General features: G+C 35.5%; 1 protein-coding gene across 1 annotated transcript in view; it reads left to right on the forward strand.

The window, feature by feature from the left end:
• The first annotated feature begins 11957 nt into the window (after window positions 1–11957).
• Window positions 11958–16499, forward strand: part of LOC107655922 (tumor necrosis factor receptor superfamily member 27-like) — a 15555-nt gene continuing 11013 nt past the window's right edge. Inside the window, exons 1-4 of the mRNA XM_016443544.1 lie at window positions 11958–12230; window positions 13479–13569; window positions 14492–14670; window positions 14858–14946. Of these exons, the coding sequence (XP_016299030.1) occupies window positions 13486–13569; window positions 14492–14670; window positions 14858–14946 (352 nt within the window). The 5' untranslated portion in view covers window positions 11958–12230; window positions 13479–13485. The remainder of the gene's footprint in view (window positions 12231–13478; window positions 13570–14491; window positions 14671–14857; window positions 14947–16499) is intronic.

Here is a 16499-nt window from a genome sequence, read left to right on the forward strand (position 1 = left end):
CCTCTTTTTTTTTTTTTTGGACTGTTGTTGCTTTGATAAAGGCAAGGCACCACTCTAAGTAATTAATTAAAGCTTGAAGATACGAAAACATCAAGACAATAATTACATCTTACTGAACAGTCAGGTCCTGAGGTGTCTTCTCATTCACATCCAGCCATGAGGACCAGTTTGATCAAAAGGCCATTACTGTGCGTACTACTACAAGTAGTAGTGTTATTTTTAGTGTGCAAAGGATAGTTCTTAATATCCATTTATTCACTGTAACTAACTGTGATCTTTATTATTTTCTTTGCAGCAAAGCTCATAAGATATTAGTGGTCCTCAGTGAGAATATTCATTATTAATCCCGGTTGTCAGTTGTATCAAAATGAATAACACTGTAACATACAAAGTCTCATTTATTTAATATATGTTACAAGTAGAATGATTTCCTGGCATGAACTTTGCCCTATTAAGAAGCAAGAGTTTAGAGAAGCACTTTACATAACCCGCAAGCCTTCCACATATTTAAGCAGTGCAGTAAAATATTGAATTTGCATTGCTGTATTGTCGTAAACGGTGTCTGAATTGGACGAGGAATGCTGCAGTGAAGAGTTTGAGGTTATTCAGAATGAGTGTCTTTATTCAGAATTAATTGGTGAGCAGCTGTGGGAGGAGCTGAGTGAGGGGCGGAAGTTGAGAGGGCTGTTCAGTTTTGTTTTGTTTTGGTTTGGCCGGAGATTGCTAAGATGAAGGGAAAGTGCTCAGTTGTGTTGTTTATCAGTGGAGGCTGAGCTAGTTTTAGTTATATCACATCATCACATTTTGTTTGTTTATAGGAACTGGGATTCTGGGATTCTACCCATCCCTGGCTTTTTCATTTTTTTCTATTTCCTTTGCTCTATCACATCCGCTTGAATGTGTGTGTGTGTGTGTGTGCACAGCACCTGTTGCTTAGTAACTATACTCAGAACATTACGGCAAAGTACAGCCCATTTACTCTGATTTAAAAAAAAAAAATCTTATATTTATTTGAAATAGTTTTGAAGGTTATGGAGACCTGCTAATATTATGTTAAAAGAATATTCCAGGTTCAGTACAAGTTAAACTCAATTGACATGTGGCATGATGTTGATTATCACAAAAATGTATTCAAATTTTTTTTTTAAATCTGGGTTACGGTGAGGCACTTACAATGGAAGTGAAAGAGCAAATCCGTAAATGTTAATACTTATTGTTTCAAACATGCAGAAATTAAGAATATGCATGATTTTTTTAATTAAAAAAAAAATGCTAAGTAAAATTGTGTACAATTTTACAACTTTGATTCCATGACAACATAATGCCTAAAAACTCTAAAATTATCGTAAAAATAACAAGAACAGCGTTACAGCTCAAATAAACAAGTTTTAACAGAATTAAGCACTTTATAAAACTCTAAGCTTCACATTTCTGCTTTTAAGAAACCTTGCCCCATTCATTTCCATTGTATGTGGTGCCTCACTATAACATCTATTTTTTACAAGGGACAGGTCTAAATGATGCTTTGTGTTAATCAACATTATTCCACAAACACTGTTGATTGAGCTTGACTGTTCCTGGAACACTCCTTTAATATTTTCTTTGAATATTTATGGGTAGATTTATTTGAACCTTAGTTTGTCACCAGAATCAAGACTGTATACCCTACATGAATTAATCCACACATGTGCAAATTCAAGTCTGTGTCTGTTTTGTGCTCAGTGATACAAGTGAAAAAAAAGGCTTTTTGATTGATATGTCAGATTAACTTTTGCATTACAAACTCTAGCGGACAGACAGTAGAGAACCACTTAAGTGAATGTGCATATGTATTTAAATAAGTGTCTATATAAAGCCGGTTTTGAGGTTGCTGGTGTCTCTTCATCCCCAAGGACCAGTCCAAAATTTACCTAAGAGAGACAAACTCTCTCTTTCTATATCACACCCAGCCATTTCTGTACATAAAAACACTTAGCATACATAATTCAGCATAATAAGTCATCTTTTCAGGACATTCAGTAAATATCCAATAATTTAAATCGAGTTTCTGCTCTAAACATTAAGAGTTTTGCCAAAATTATTTAAATTAGTTTTTATGTCTCTCTGATTGTCCTAAAGCAGCATAAGGGCAAAGATGTGACGTATTCAAGCCATATGTGGTATTTGATCAGCTATAAACACATGGGCAGAATTAAATAATAGAAAATGAAGGCGTGGCTGCTAAAACAATTTTACTGCTACACTGAAAAAAAAAAGTAAAATTTACTTAATTTTTATTTTGCAAGTTTTTTTGCACACATATGTTTAAGTAAATTTAAGTATAGAATTAAGTCAAATCTACTTAACTAAGTTTGTAAAATTAAATATGTAAAATTAAAAGAGAATAAGTAAAATCAACTTGGTAAGTTTGTTGAGTAATTTCTACTTAATCACTTCACATTTACTCTGCAATACTCAAGTGCATTTTACTAAATCATTGTTTGTAAACTTTACTCTAACAATGTAGCACTGAAAAAACTATGCTATTAAAGCATATGGTTCACTTAGAAACATCGACGTAAACAAGGCAATAGACAGCTTGTTACACTTTCTAAGATAATATGTCTACACAATATAACACACAGAGACCTCAGTACTTGGTACACAATGCACAATGACGGTAACAATCAGTGTTTGAGTGTAAAGGGTCATTTTGAGAAGAAAATGAACCACAGATGTCACAAAACTGTTACTAAACCTAACAACAAAAGCAACCATAAAACAGTGTAAATACTCAAAAAATCCTTGTAAACATAACAAACAATTCCAAGTAAAATACAGGTGCATCTCAATAAATTAGAATGTCGTGGAAAAGTTCATTTCAGTAATTCAACTCAAATTGTGAAACTCGTGTATTAAATAAACTCAATGCACACAGACTGAAGTAGTTTAAGTCTTTGGTTCTTTTAATTGTGATGATTTTGGCTCACATTTAACAAAAACCCACCAATTCACTATCTCAACGAATTAGAATACTTCATAAGACCAATAAAAAAACATTTTTAGTGAATTGTTGGCCTTCTGGAAAGTATGTTCATTTACTGTACATGTACTCAATACTTGGTAGGGGCTCCTTTTGCTTTAATTACTGCCTCAATTCGGCGTGGCATGGAGGTGATCAGTTTGTGGCACTGCTGAGGTGGTATGGAAGCCCAGGTTTCTTTGACAGTGGCCTTCAGCTCATCTGCATTTTTTGGTCTCTTGTTTCTCATTTTCCTCTTGACAATACCCCATAGATTCTCTATGGGGTTCAGGTCTGGTGAGTTTGCTGGCCAGTCAAGCACACCAACACCATGGTCATTTAACCAACTTTTGGTGCTTTTGGCAGTGTGGGCAGGTGCCAAATCCTGCTGGAAAATGAAATCAGCATCTTCAAAAAAGCAGAAGGATGCTCCAAAATTTCTTGGTAAACGGGTGCAGTGACGTTGGTTTTCAAAACGCACAATGGACACAATGGACCAGATGACATTGCACACCAAATCATCACAGACTGTGGAAACTTAACACCGGACTTCAAGCAACTTGGGCTATGAGCTTCTCCACCCTTCCTCCAGACTCTAGGACCTTGGTTTCCAAATGAAATACAAAACAAAAAAGACACCTCTCACGTTGTCTGTGGTTCAGGAGTGGCTTAACAAGAGACATTTCCTCATTTTCATTTTCATTTTCCCCATGATTGTGTAGCCTAGTGAACCAAACTGAGAGACCATTTTGAAGGCTCAGGAAACCTTTGCAGGTGTTTTGAGTTGATTAGCTGATTGGCATGTCACCATATTCTAATTTGTTGAGATAGTGAATTGGTGGGTTTTTGTTAAATGTGAGCCAAAATCATCACAATTAAAAGAACCAAAGACTTAAACTACTTCAGTCTGTGTGCATTGAATTTATTTAATACACGAGTTTCACAATTTGAGTTGAATTACTGAAATAAATGAACTTTTCCACGACATTCTAATTTATTGAGATGCACCTGTATACTTATATGCTCCAACTTTAATTTCTACTTGCTTGATCGAGTACTGATATGGATTTTACTCTTTTTTTATTCTTGCCTGACCTAAATTATTTAATGTAGAAAATGTGTTTTTCCATAGTATTTACTTCAGCACATAACCGTTTTTATCAGTGCAGTGATTGACAAAAAAAATTGAAATGATTGTGAGCAGCTGTTTTTGTGATTCAACTTCCTAAAGAGAACCATTTTGTTCTTAGTGTGAAAAACATGTTTCCACTATAAAGAACCTTTTGTATAATGGAAAGGTTCCATAGTTGTTAAAGGTTCTTCATGGAACCATATACGGCAATAAAGAATGTTTATTTTTAGGAATGTGTGTGCATTCTGCTTCTTGTAACAGTTGATCAAAATGGCATCCCAGCGACGTTTAAGATTTTTTAAGGGCGATAGGAGCAAAGAACAAAAGACACTTCAAGTCAAGTCAAGTCAAGTCTGCTTTATTGTCAATTCTTCCACATGTACAGCACATAAGAGAGAAGCCGCAGCATGTGAACGCGCCGCCATCTTTTGCTAATGATACACAACCACCATTAGGTTTGCTAACTTGATACACAACCACCATTAGGTCTCTTTGTCTGTCCATTATGTCAAGTTTATATTTACAAGCAAACACTTACGCATTCCAATCCAGTCCAGTCATTTTACCACAAAGAGAAAGAAGCAGACAGAAAGAAATGGAAACATTTCCTAACAAGCTGCAAGAAGTTTATCATTCTCTGTGGTGTCAATGCCATGCCAACAATCGAGGATTAACATCTGTCAGTGAGATGTGGTCTGCACTGATCAATGAGGCTGGGTGTTTCATAACACGTATCTAGTGTGTGAGAGCATTATTATACTCCTGCTTAGGGAAGGTTTTCGTTTCACTTGCTCATATTATATCACTCATCCCCCTCTGAAGTCAGCAGACATTTCTCCTGTGTGCCAGAGTCTGATCACTACAACCTCTTTGGCTTTGATTCATGTGTGTCAGAGCTGTCAGAGCAGGTGAGGAAAGTGACTGTTTATATACCGGCTGCTCTGTGGTCAGTGGAAGTTAATGGCATAAGCTCCACCTACACTTTCATGTCGTGCCATTTGTTGTTGCTTAGTTGGAGTACAGCAACTCCTCTGAGTAAGAGTTAAACTATTTCCTCACAAAGCAGTGATGCACCTGCAAGCGTATTCTTTTTTTACTACTTTTTTGTTCATCTTTCGCCTTGCACGAGCTGTTTTGAATCATTAAATCTCTAGTGTAAATGCTAAATTTCCACAATCAGGTCATGTCACAGCTGTAGTTAACTTTTTATCGTGGAGCTTCACGCTCATCAGTGTTTTTTTCCTTTCTGTTCATCTCATCCTATTAAAATGTTAGCCACAAGTGTCTCATTTTGACAAGTCAAACTTGTTTTATTAACTTTCGGTTAGCCTAATAAAACATCCAGTCAGGCTGAAGCTTGGGTTACATAACCAGAGCCGGCGCTATCTATAGGCAGAGCAGGCAATTGCCTAGGGCAAGGGTTTCAAACTCAATTCCTGGAGGGCCGGAGCTCTGCAGAATTTTGTTCCAACCCTGCTCCAACACACATGGTGTATTAAAGTCTTCCTGGGAAGTTTGTGTTTTTGACAAGTCATAATTATGATGTCAGGTGCATTCAAGTCACTTTGGTTGGAACAAGATGGCGATTTAACTTTTCTACATAAAATTCAACTTTTTTTTTTTTAAACTCTACATCTACAAAATGATGAATAAAGAATGTGCATCATGTTTTTTTTTCTGTTTTTAGTCAATTTATGAAGGTGATTTAAACTGAATCATTATATTATATTATTCAATAATATCATATTTTGTATATGTAACATATAATTTTATTGTACAGGAAAATCATGTTATTCATTTCAACAAATTTACTGTCAATACAAACGCTGCATATATCTCGACATGTTTTCTCACTGACACGCCCCCAACTCGGAAACTCGGGGCTTAAGAAAATGTAGAGTTTCCCTCTCGTAATAACGACTGTCCCTGCGTTCCATTCGGAAGGGCTCATCCCTATGCCCTAATCCCTAGGGGACCAAACAACTGTTTCTTGAAGTGCCCTTCTGCGTCATCATCACGTGCTCACACAGAGGCGCCGTCATCGTGCAAAGAATCTGCGCAAAGGATCATGGGAGCCCGAAGTGTCCATCAGTTGTACCCTTCGAAACGGGCCCTTTGAAGTGGCCAGTTTTGAGCACTTCGGTTTGGAACGACCCTTCAATATGGCGGCCATGATTGTTTTCACTCCGAAGTGCCCTTCGGAGAACGATATATCCCGTTTGGAACGCACCATTTGTGGTGGCGTTCATGTGCGTTCAATTCGTAAATACGATCTATCCGACATGATTTGAACACACTATTCCCATGTAGTTTTCAAATAAGCCTGAAAGACTAGTTGGATCAGGTGTGTTTAATTAGGGTTGAATCTAAACTCTGCAGGGCTGTGGCCCTCCAGGAATTGAGTTTCATGTGCGTTCAATTCGTAAATACGATCTATCCGACATGATTTGAACACACTATTCCCATGTAGTTTTCAAATAAGCCTGAAAGACTAGTTGGATCAGGTGTGTTTAATTAGGGTTGAATCTAAACTCTGCAGTGTCCGGCCCTCCAGGGATTGAGTTTGACACACCTGGCCTAGGGCCTCAGGCTTTGAAGCGGAGCTTCCATAACCGTAACATCCCCTATCACTCTCATAAAAAAGGTACAAAAGCTGTCACGGGGGCGGCTCCTTTTTAAAAGGCACACCTTTATACCTAAAGAGTCCATATTGGTACCTTAAAGATACATATAAGTACCAAAAGTGTACATATAAGTACCTAAAATGTACAAAAGTGTCCCTTTTGAAAAGGTACCGCCCCAGTGAAAGCTTTTGTACCTTTTTTTTCTGAGAGTGTACTAGTCCACCAATCAAGACAGCAGCAAAATACTAGCCTCATTATAGTTCATTGGATTTAGTTTAATTGTCACTCACCTGCAATTATACCAATGAATGTTGCTGTTTCAAAGCGGTTGCCGCCTTCTGAATGTTTGCCGTGATGAACACATCCTTCAGGTGCTGTGAAGCAAAAGGCTAAACAGGCAGGCAAAGAAGTACAGCTCCTAATGCAGGTGTGTGCATTGTCGTCATCTATTTTGGAGTGATTGCAATGTATAAACTTGTTCTGTCGATCAGCGTCATTTCTGTACAGATCATTCACCGGTTAATTACGGGTTTAAAAGAGCGCGAGCGCCGTTGACGCGCCCAGACGCGACGCTTTGAATTTGCGCGTACGATGACTGACATCGCGTCGGGAGCTGACTAGCAAAATAGCTACAAAAGTAAAAGCAAAGAAGTTTGTATTCAAAGTCAAAAAGCAAACAGCCTACTAGAAAATTTTTAATGTTTAAACAAAAAGGACCTCAGATGTATATTTTATTAGAATTAGAATGACCTTCTTTTCTGCTTAGTAGTGATAATCTCTTTCACTTCCACTTGATTTGTGTATAGCCTAGTTTCATATTTAAGGTAACAATGCATAATATCATATTATTATTAATATAAAAAATATGAGGGGGAAATAATAATAATTATATAATATTATCACAACTATAATAACATCCTTCACAAACAAAAGAGATTACCTTTGATAAAGATTGATTAATATGCACATACACTACAGCACTGGTCAAAAGGTTGGACACATTACTGTTTTGAATGTTTGTGAAAGAAGTCTCTTATGCTCATCAAGCCTGCATTTATTTGATAAAAAATGCAGAAAAACAGTAATATTCACCAAGGGTGTGTTAAATTGATTATAAAACGTGATAGTAAAGACTTATATTGTTATAAAAGTTTTTTTTAAACAACTTTTTAATCATCAAAAAATCCTGAAAAAGAATCACAGGTTGTAAAATAAATATTAAGTAGCACAACTGTTTCTAACATTGATAATGAATCAGCATATTAAAATGATTTCTGAAGGATCATGTGACACTGAAGACTGTAGTAATGACTGATGAAAATTCAGCTTTGCATCACAGAAATAGATTATATTTTAAAGTAAAGTATAGTAAAATAGAAAACCATCATTTTAAATTGTAATAATATTTAACAATATTATTAATTTTTTTAATTTGTTTATCAAATAAATACAGACTGAGCATAAAAGACTTCTTTCAAAAACATTAAAAACAGTAATGTGTCCAAACTTTTGACCGGTAAAAAAAAAAAAAAAAGTAAAAATATACAAAATGAAATGAAATTTTGTATAAATAAAAAGGTTAGGAATCATATTTGTTTCAAGTGCTTTTAATTGGGAGTGAGGGGCCTCCGACATGAATTTTGCCTAGGCCCTCCAAATGTCAACCAGCCCTGTACACTGGTTAAAGGACAACAGAACATGTGCAGAACGCTGGCACTGACCAACTGATATAAATTTTGGACATGTTTTTACTAAGTCATGTTTATGTATTTCTCAAAAAACCTTATTTTGATACAGACAATTTAGCATGTTTGTACTTTCTCTGCAGCAGAATTATACCTGAAGTTCATAAGCTGTTTCTGGGACAGAAACTAAACAAAACGGTATTGTATGACAATTTGAGGTTTTATTTAGAATTTATATGACAGAATCCAAGGTTTTATATGAGTGCATTAGCTTTTTTTGTTAAAAATAAGTGGTTTTGACGTTTATTGATATCATGTAATCTAAAAGGCTCAAGTGAGTTGCTATGGTGAAGAAATGGCCCACACATTCATGAAATCTAAGTGACACTTACCCTTCACAGTGTGTGCTGAAAATTGTGTCTAATGATCAGAAACGAATTACTATCATTATGTGAAACAAGATAACATTCTAGTAATTTGGTGACAGAAATTAACACTCAATTCTTACATCACTTGCTCACGCTCATGTTGTTCAAAACCAACATGGCTTTTTTTCTTCTGCATGTGCATTAAAGTAACATAAAATATAAAATAAAAAAACATAAAATATTTTAATAAAAAATAAAAGGTTGTGTCCTCTCACCCTTACTGTTTATTATGTACACAAACAATTGTAGGAGTACTTGCCAGAGAGATATTTAATCAAATTTGCTGATGATACTGCATTGGTTAGTCTCCTTAAAGGGGATGAGGACAGTCAGGGACCCTTTTTAAATGATTTTGTTTCTTGGTGTGATGTATCAAATCTCAAGTTAAATGTCTCAAAAACTAAAGAAATGTGTATTGATTTTAGGAAAGAGTCCTCAACGAGTGTGACCATTATTAAAGGGGAGCAGATTCAGAGGGTAGAAGAGTAATACCTTTAGATCACAAATTGAGGTGGGATAAATGGACTGACGCTGTGAACAAAAAGGGCCAGCAAAGATTATATTTCCTTAGGAAGATGGTGTCATTCAGTGGAAGCCCTCCATTGTTAAAGGTGTTTTATAACTCTTTAATTGAAAGTGTACTGACCTTTTGTATTATTTGCTGGTTCGGGAATGTTACGGTGAAACAAAAGAGTATGTTCAGTTACTGCGAGTAAATTACTTGGTATCCCTGTGTTGGGTTTAAAACAAATTTATCAGACTAGATGTCTTGGTAAAGCTATGAAAATTATATCTGAAGATAGGCACCCACTGTATAATGAGTTTGAGCTTTTGCCTTCAGGTAGAAAATTTAAGATACCGGTGTTTTATAAAAAATAGGGGGAAAAAATCTTTCATATCACAGGCAGTGAAGTTCTTAAAAGAAAGATAGGAAAGAAAGAGTTCCCCCCCCTCATTAAATGAGCAGGTCTCATTCAGTATTAGTATTTCTTGATTAATTGCTGTGAGATTTGTATTGTCCTACTGTGAAATGTATGTTGTATTGTCTTGTATTGTATTGTGAGAACTGCATATTGAAACAAGACACTGAAACAAAATTTCCCCAAGGGGATAAATAAAGTTACTAACTAACTAACTAAAAGAAGATATTTTATGAAAGTCTAGAATGGACAAAAGTCTAGTATGACTGTCAAGTATAGACAAAAAAACATACCAAGACACATTTTCTTTACACATTCATACATCTTTTGTGTTCCAGAAAGCAAATCAGGTTTGGAAGTAATTTGAGTAAAACAAAATAAATATGTGTAGTAAAATGCTTAGTAAAAATAAAAGTATGTTTTCTTTAAGGTCCTCCTTTGTTTAACATTGTTTTGCTCATTATGTCTAGACCTGTTGTCGGTCTGAGGCAAATCCATCGAGGCAGACTAGTTCTGAGAGTAAAGCTGATGTTTTTAGGGGTTCTTATGCCACTTTTTATAGTTTTCCTCTGTCAACAGCAGGTGCACAGAGACGTCCCTGAGGCCATATCAACTACTGTCATCAAAGATGAATTAGCTTTCATATTCAAACCACTTACGTATATTTTAATATGCCCTTGTAACTGTATATAGTTAATATGCAGAACTAAGTCTTTAGGTGTCTCTCTCTCCAGGTGGTTGAAGTTTTCTTATCTGAACTATTTCTGAGTCTGGCTCTGCTCTACGGCCTTCAAACTCCCACTAACACACACATTCATACACTCAGACAGACACAGATGCATACGCTCAGACAGGCCCACATTTAGACACGATCCTAAAATTCAAGCATTTCAGTTTGATATCTACAAAAGAACTTTCTTTGCGTTAATCAGTCATACTGTATTTTTTGCATTGGTCTGAAGTTCATCATTACAGACTTTGTCTGGGGCACCTTCTTAGAACAACATCTGTCTTAGACTTAAATATGAAGTTGGACGTCAAAACATACACGTGTCTTTTTAGAGGTCAGAGCAAGTCTACGCTTCTGATAAGGATGTGTGTGAAGTGGAAGAGGACAGGAACAGGCTGAGATAAGATTCAGGGATGAGGTGAACACATGGACGTCCACGACAGCAGGACAACAATGACCAACTATCTGTGAAACTGTTCTGTTAATATAACACCCTGACAATCTGTAATTTGAATTGCTTAAGATCGGTTAAGGGACAAAACAACCCGTACAAAAGTTCAGACCTGGTCCAGTTCAGACACAATAACCCTGACAAAATATAAAAATACTCCTCCATACACTCTCTCCCACTTTCTGTTTTTATCTGTTTTTTCTTCCTTTGCCAAAACTACTATGACTGCTATGCAAGGCTACAGTGCCCTCCTACTCCCTCACTCTCTCACTCATAAACACACACACACACACACACACACACACACGAACACACAACAGTCTCTGCAGATCTTTTCATCAACACACCACAGTCACTTAAACAAAAACGTTTCACTTAGCAATTGCACTTAACAATTTCATAATAGTTTATGTGTTTGATAATTGTAAATAAAATTGATACCTTGTATTCTCAGTCGGGTCAAATAAGGCATAGCAAACATGGCCTGATCTGGTAGGCTAAAACTGATCACTGAGCTGCAGCGCTCAACTTAGGGTAATGCAGTCTAATAATGGAATGCAATATAATGTAGGCGTAATGTTATGATCTACAAATGAATATGAAAATGAATTGAATATTAAATGAATTGTGCTATTTCAGTCTTATTAAGTTATGTAAGGTTTGAGTGAACTTCGGAGGTCAATACGTAAATGCATTATTGCCCCCTTGTGTCCTTAAGAGGTTGCTGCAGCGAGTTAACCATGAAATTCGTAATTAAAACGAGGAAAAGCTCTTGAACATAGCCTATTCGAGGAAACAATCTCTTTTTTTTAATCAATTCTACGGTTTTATAGCTACACGTTACATTTATATTGCGACTGCTTGTGGTGGAGGAACAAGACTCCGCCATATTAGTATAAATAAACAAGCTATCCAAACAAAATGTTTTATTTGAGATTCATATTCAGTCCTTTGTGAGAAATCCTTTGGAATCACAATTTCTATTCAAGAGTATTTCTCAATGAAATGGACTTTGACCGTGGCCGTGGGAGCTCGAGCATCTCCGCTTCTTCGGCTGCAGCGGATTTCAGTCACAGCAACGCGAACATGTCGGGACATACCTGTGTGTCCCCGCGCGTATATACACGTAGTTGACTGGCCAAATGTGCCAGTCAACTTCAACCACGAGCTAAACTGGACCGAATTAAGCCAAAGCCACAGGAGACGGTTACTTAATGGACAGAGAATTAAGTGACTGCTGAGATTGTCCCTGCCGCAATGTAAGTGTGGATGAAACTTACTTTTGAATCGTAGCAGTGCGCCCTACTTAGTTAAATTTGACCACCTTTCTTGTATTTTATGCCTCAGTTAGATTATTCCCAACAGATCATTTAACGGAGGTATTTTTGTATTAGATGGCACCTCAATGTGCGCTCTCGCTTGATCTGTTTCTCTGTGTTCTCAGATCGAGAATGGATGAAAATGAATGGACATTAATCTTTATTATTGAAACGAGCGTAAATAGCTGACTATAACCTATATTGCATTAAACTATTTTCATCATTTTTTTTCTTTTCTATTTCCTTCTATGATAATTCGCTATACACAATAAAATGGTCTGCAAATTAAGCGCAATAATCTACTCTATTTTTTTAAACAGAGGCTAATCTAAAACTCTCTTAGATCGTTATTCTGAGTTCCACTTATTAATACGGACTGTGAAATGATTGTCTAATGTATGAAATGTTTGTGTAGGCTACTTAAACATTAGAAAGATTAAACCTAAGACTCTGCATGATGATCTTGTAACCTAATTCAAATTTTTGAGGCATCAACAGGTTTAGTAAAATCTACATTGTTATCAAAATCTGCCTTTTACCTTAAAAAGTACTAATAGCCACCATGATAATACAGGAGGTACAATAGAAAGGTACATATTAATGAATCATCGTAAGTGAAACATTGCCAATACAGTACACTGGGTCACACACAAGACTAAAGTAATGCAATAAACATTACCTAAATAACAGAAAATGTAATACAATCTTAACACAACACCTAATGTACATTACTGATAACAAAAATAAGATTTTTTTTTTTAAATAAAATATAATCATATGTGAAGTGTCATTCAGGGACTTCTGTGAATGTCCTTTTACCTTTTTTTTTTTTTTTTTTTTCCCCAAAATTTTTTTTTTTAATTTGTTTTAATACAGAACAATACATAAAAAAAATAAAAAATATATACATAAATAAAAGAAAACACATACCCAAGTAGGAGAACCTTATATTTTTTTTTTTTTTACCATAAATTATATGGTAACTAATAGTTTTTATTTCCAAAAATAATTTAAAGCTAATTTTCCCTTTTATATTTGAAGGTAACTTACTGTTAACCAATTAACAATTAACAGAACTTTAGCAGCATGCATTATTTTATATTCAGGCCTCATAGTTTTGAATTGAGGATTTGTGTGTATTGTGTTTGCATGCAATATGTTTTAACACTTTGTTTCTACTTCTCTTAGATATGGAATGGATTGCTCGATGGACGAGTATTACCACAGTGGTCAATGCCACAAATGCCCACAATGTCCACCTGGCCAAGAGCTGAAAGAGGTGAGAGAAAGAGAGTGAGATTGAGTGTGAGTGAGCAAGAAAAATGCCCTGCTGTGTATCCAAAATTTCAGGATTACCTTAAAGCAAACATTTGAAAAGTCATTCACTTTATTAATCAACATTTGAGAAGCCCAGTGGCTGTGTGAAGAAGACAACACCTACAATTAACCGGCACTTATTTTTAAACGCATGTAGATGAACCCCTGCAGTCAAAGTCATCAACACCTGTTGATTGACTTTGTAAGATAGTATATAAGCATGTTGTTATATTTTTAAACATTTGATTATGCAGATGTTTATTTTTGTAGTAACTGCTGGACTGATGGGTTAGTAGTCCTTAACATACAACCTAAGGATAAAACTAGTCCTTCATTCTATTTCTAATTTCTAAGCTTTAATAGATATATTATCAATATTTTAATATTATTTTTTAATATTTATTTTATTTATTTATACAAATAATTAATATTAATATATTTTAATATATTTATTTATATTTAACCGTAGATAGAAGAATATTGATAATGTGACTGTTTTTTTAAATAATTTGCAATTTTGAAAATTGAAAATTGCAATTGTCTTCTGTTCATAAGTATTTTTAAATGTAATTTTACCTATGAAATTATGATAAATTGCCATTTTTTTCTGTTAAAAAATGTGATGGTCTCTCTTAGGTCTGTTTTATGTACATGATAAATCTATATGAAGACATAACATTTTAAAAATGTCCAAAGAGAGCCCCAATTTGAGGATTATGTAAACATGCTGTAGTATCCCATTCCTGCCACCAGAGGCTTACACATGACCTTAAATGACTTACAAACAGGGCTCGGTTACAAAAGCTGCCTTCTCAGGAAAACTTTGACACATCCAATGTACTTATTATGTTACTGAATATGTTTGTGTGCATGTGGGCTGTTAGGACTGTGGTTATGGTGTAGGTGTGTCAGCAGTGTGTGGCGTATGTGACGTTCGGTGGTTTAAGGAAGACTGGGGCTCTCACCCTTGCGCACTGTGCCAGAACTGCCGCAGACTCAATAGACACCAAATCAAGCGCTGCACACACACAGACAATGCAGTATGCGGAAACTGCCTCCCTGGGTGAGACTTTCTCACAAACATACACACACACACAAAACAACCTTTATGAAACCTGATCTGTATAGCTGATAATTGTGATCAACCCAAACACAACTGATTGCATGCAACATCGCACCCAAAACTTTATAGACTCACACACACCTGTATCCTGGTTTTCAAACCAAATCCTTTTTTTTTCAAATGGCAGTTTCTACAGCAAAATGCGACTGGATGGCCTAGAAGATTTGGAATGCCTTCCATGTGGCCCCGCCCCCTTCAGAAACATACAGTGTAGCCGTGAGTACCATACTGAAAAATACAACTTACACTAGCATGACTGAGTCTGAGAACTGTGTCAAATTAAAAACTTGTTTCCAGACCCCTGTGTTCTGTTCAGTTCTGTTACGCTTCATCCAACTGTTGAACAAAATGTATCATATTTGACTGCCCCATAAGCAGAGCTTCAGGGTTGGCCTGTGGTAAATATGATGCTCAATCAACCTAATTATACAGGGATTCATTAAAGCAAATTAAACGAAAATGAAAATTCTGTCATCATTTACTCACCCTCATATTGGTCCAAACCTGTGTGAGTTTCTTTCTTCTGTACATAACAAAATAAGGTCATTTTAATGAGCATACATTTGGGTGAATTCAATAAAATGGCAGTATATCAAAGCACCTGAGATTGTCAACAACAAAAAGTGTATGTGGTTTGATGGTAATTTTGTAATTGCTAATCATTTCATTTCATCATATTTTTAACATAAGAGTAAGCTTCACACTAAATGCAAAAGCAGAGCGTAAGCAGCCCATTTTTTTTCAGCACTAAAGGGATGGTTCACCCAAAAATGAAAATTCTGTCATCATTTACTCACCTTCATGTGATTCCAAACCTGTATGAAATTCTTTCTTCTGCTGAGCTGAACCCAAAAGAAGATATTTTGAAGAATGTAACTAAACAGTTGATGGGAGCCAGTGACCATAGTATATACTATGGAAGCCAATTGCTACCATCAACTGTTTGGTACGGTGGTCGAGAGAGCTCAACGCGCTGCAACTTCAGAAAACAAATGCAAATAGAAAAAGCACCAGCAAATTAAGAAAACATCTTCATCAGTTTGACAGCACATGTGCTGCAAATACTCGCAACACAAGCAAATACAAAAACACGCTGCAAATGCTCACAACACAAACAAATAAAGAAACGCGCTGCAAAAACAGAAACGCGGTTACCATTACGGATGCAACGATTATAGATTTTGTTGGTACGATTATTGTCTGAGAAATAATCACGATTTCACAATTATGACTATTATTATGCATTTATTCATTTCACAAAATTATTGTATAAAATCACATGGACACTCTTTAGATAATAAAGTGTTATTTATTGCTGCCTTTAGAAACAGAAATAACACAGTAACCAATAATACAGCACAAAATAATAATAATAAAGACAAACAAATGTCTATCTCTCCAATTGGAATTAAAAAGGTGACCTCTGCTCTGTAAACATACATGTCAGTATTTCCCTTTTGCGCGGTTAATTGTGAAACCGGTTAATCGCTGCATCCCTAGTTACCATGGTTTAACTATAGTAACCATTTCTTTGTTTTTATTAATTTTTTACATAATAAATGTATTTATTAATTAATTAATTTGAATAGTAAAACTATGGTTAATTTTTGTAAGGGAAGTTGTAAAGTAAGTTAGCCAGCTTACATGCTTTCACAGTTACAGTAATTGTGTAACAGTAATTTCATCATCTTATTTAGGCTAATAATTAAAAAAAAGAAGAAGAAGAAGCAAAGGAATCGTATGATCAGGATGTTAAAATAAACAAAAAT

The sequence above is a fragment of the Sinocyclocheilus anshuiensis genome, unplaced genomic scaffold, assembly GCF_001515605.1.
Source record: "Sinocyclocheilus anshuiensis isolate Anshui unplaced genomic scaffold, SAMN03320099.WGS_v1.1 scaffold860, whole genome shotgun sequence".
Classification (NCBI taxonomy): domain Eukaryota; kingdom Metazoa; phylum Chordata; class Actinopteri; order Cypriniformes; family Cyprinidae; genus Sinocyclocheilus; species Sinocyclocheilus anshuiensis.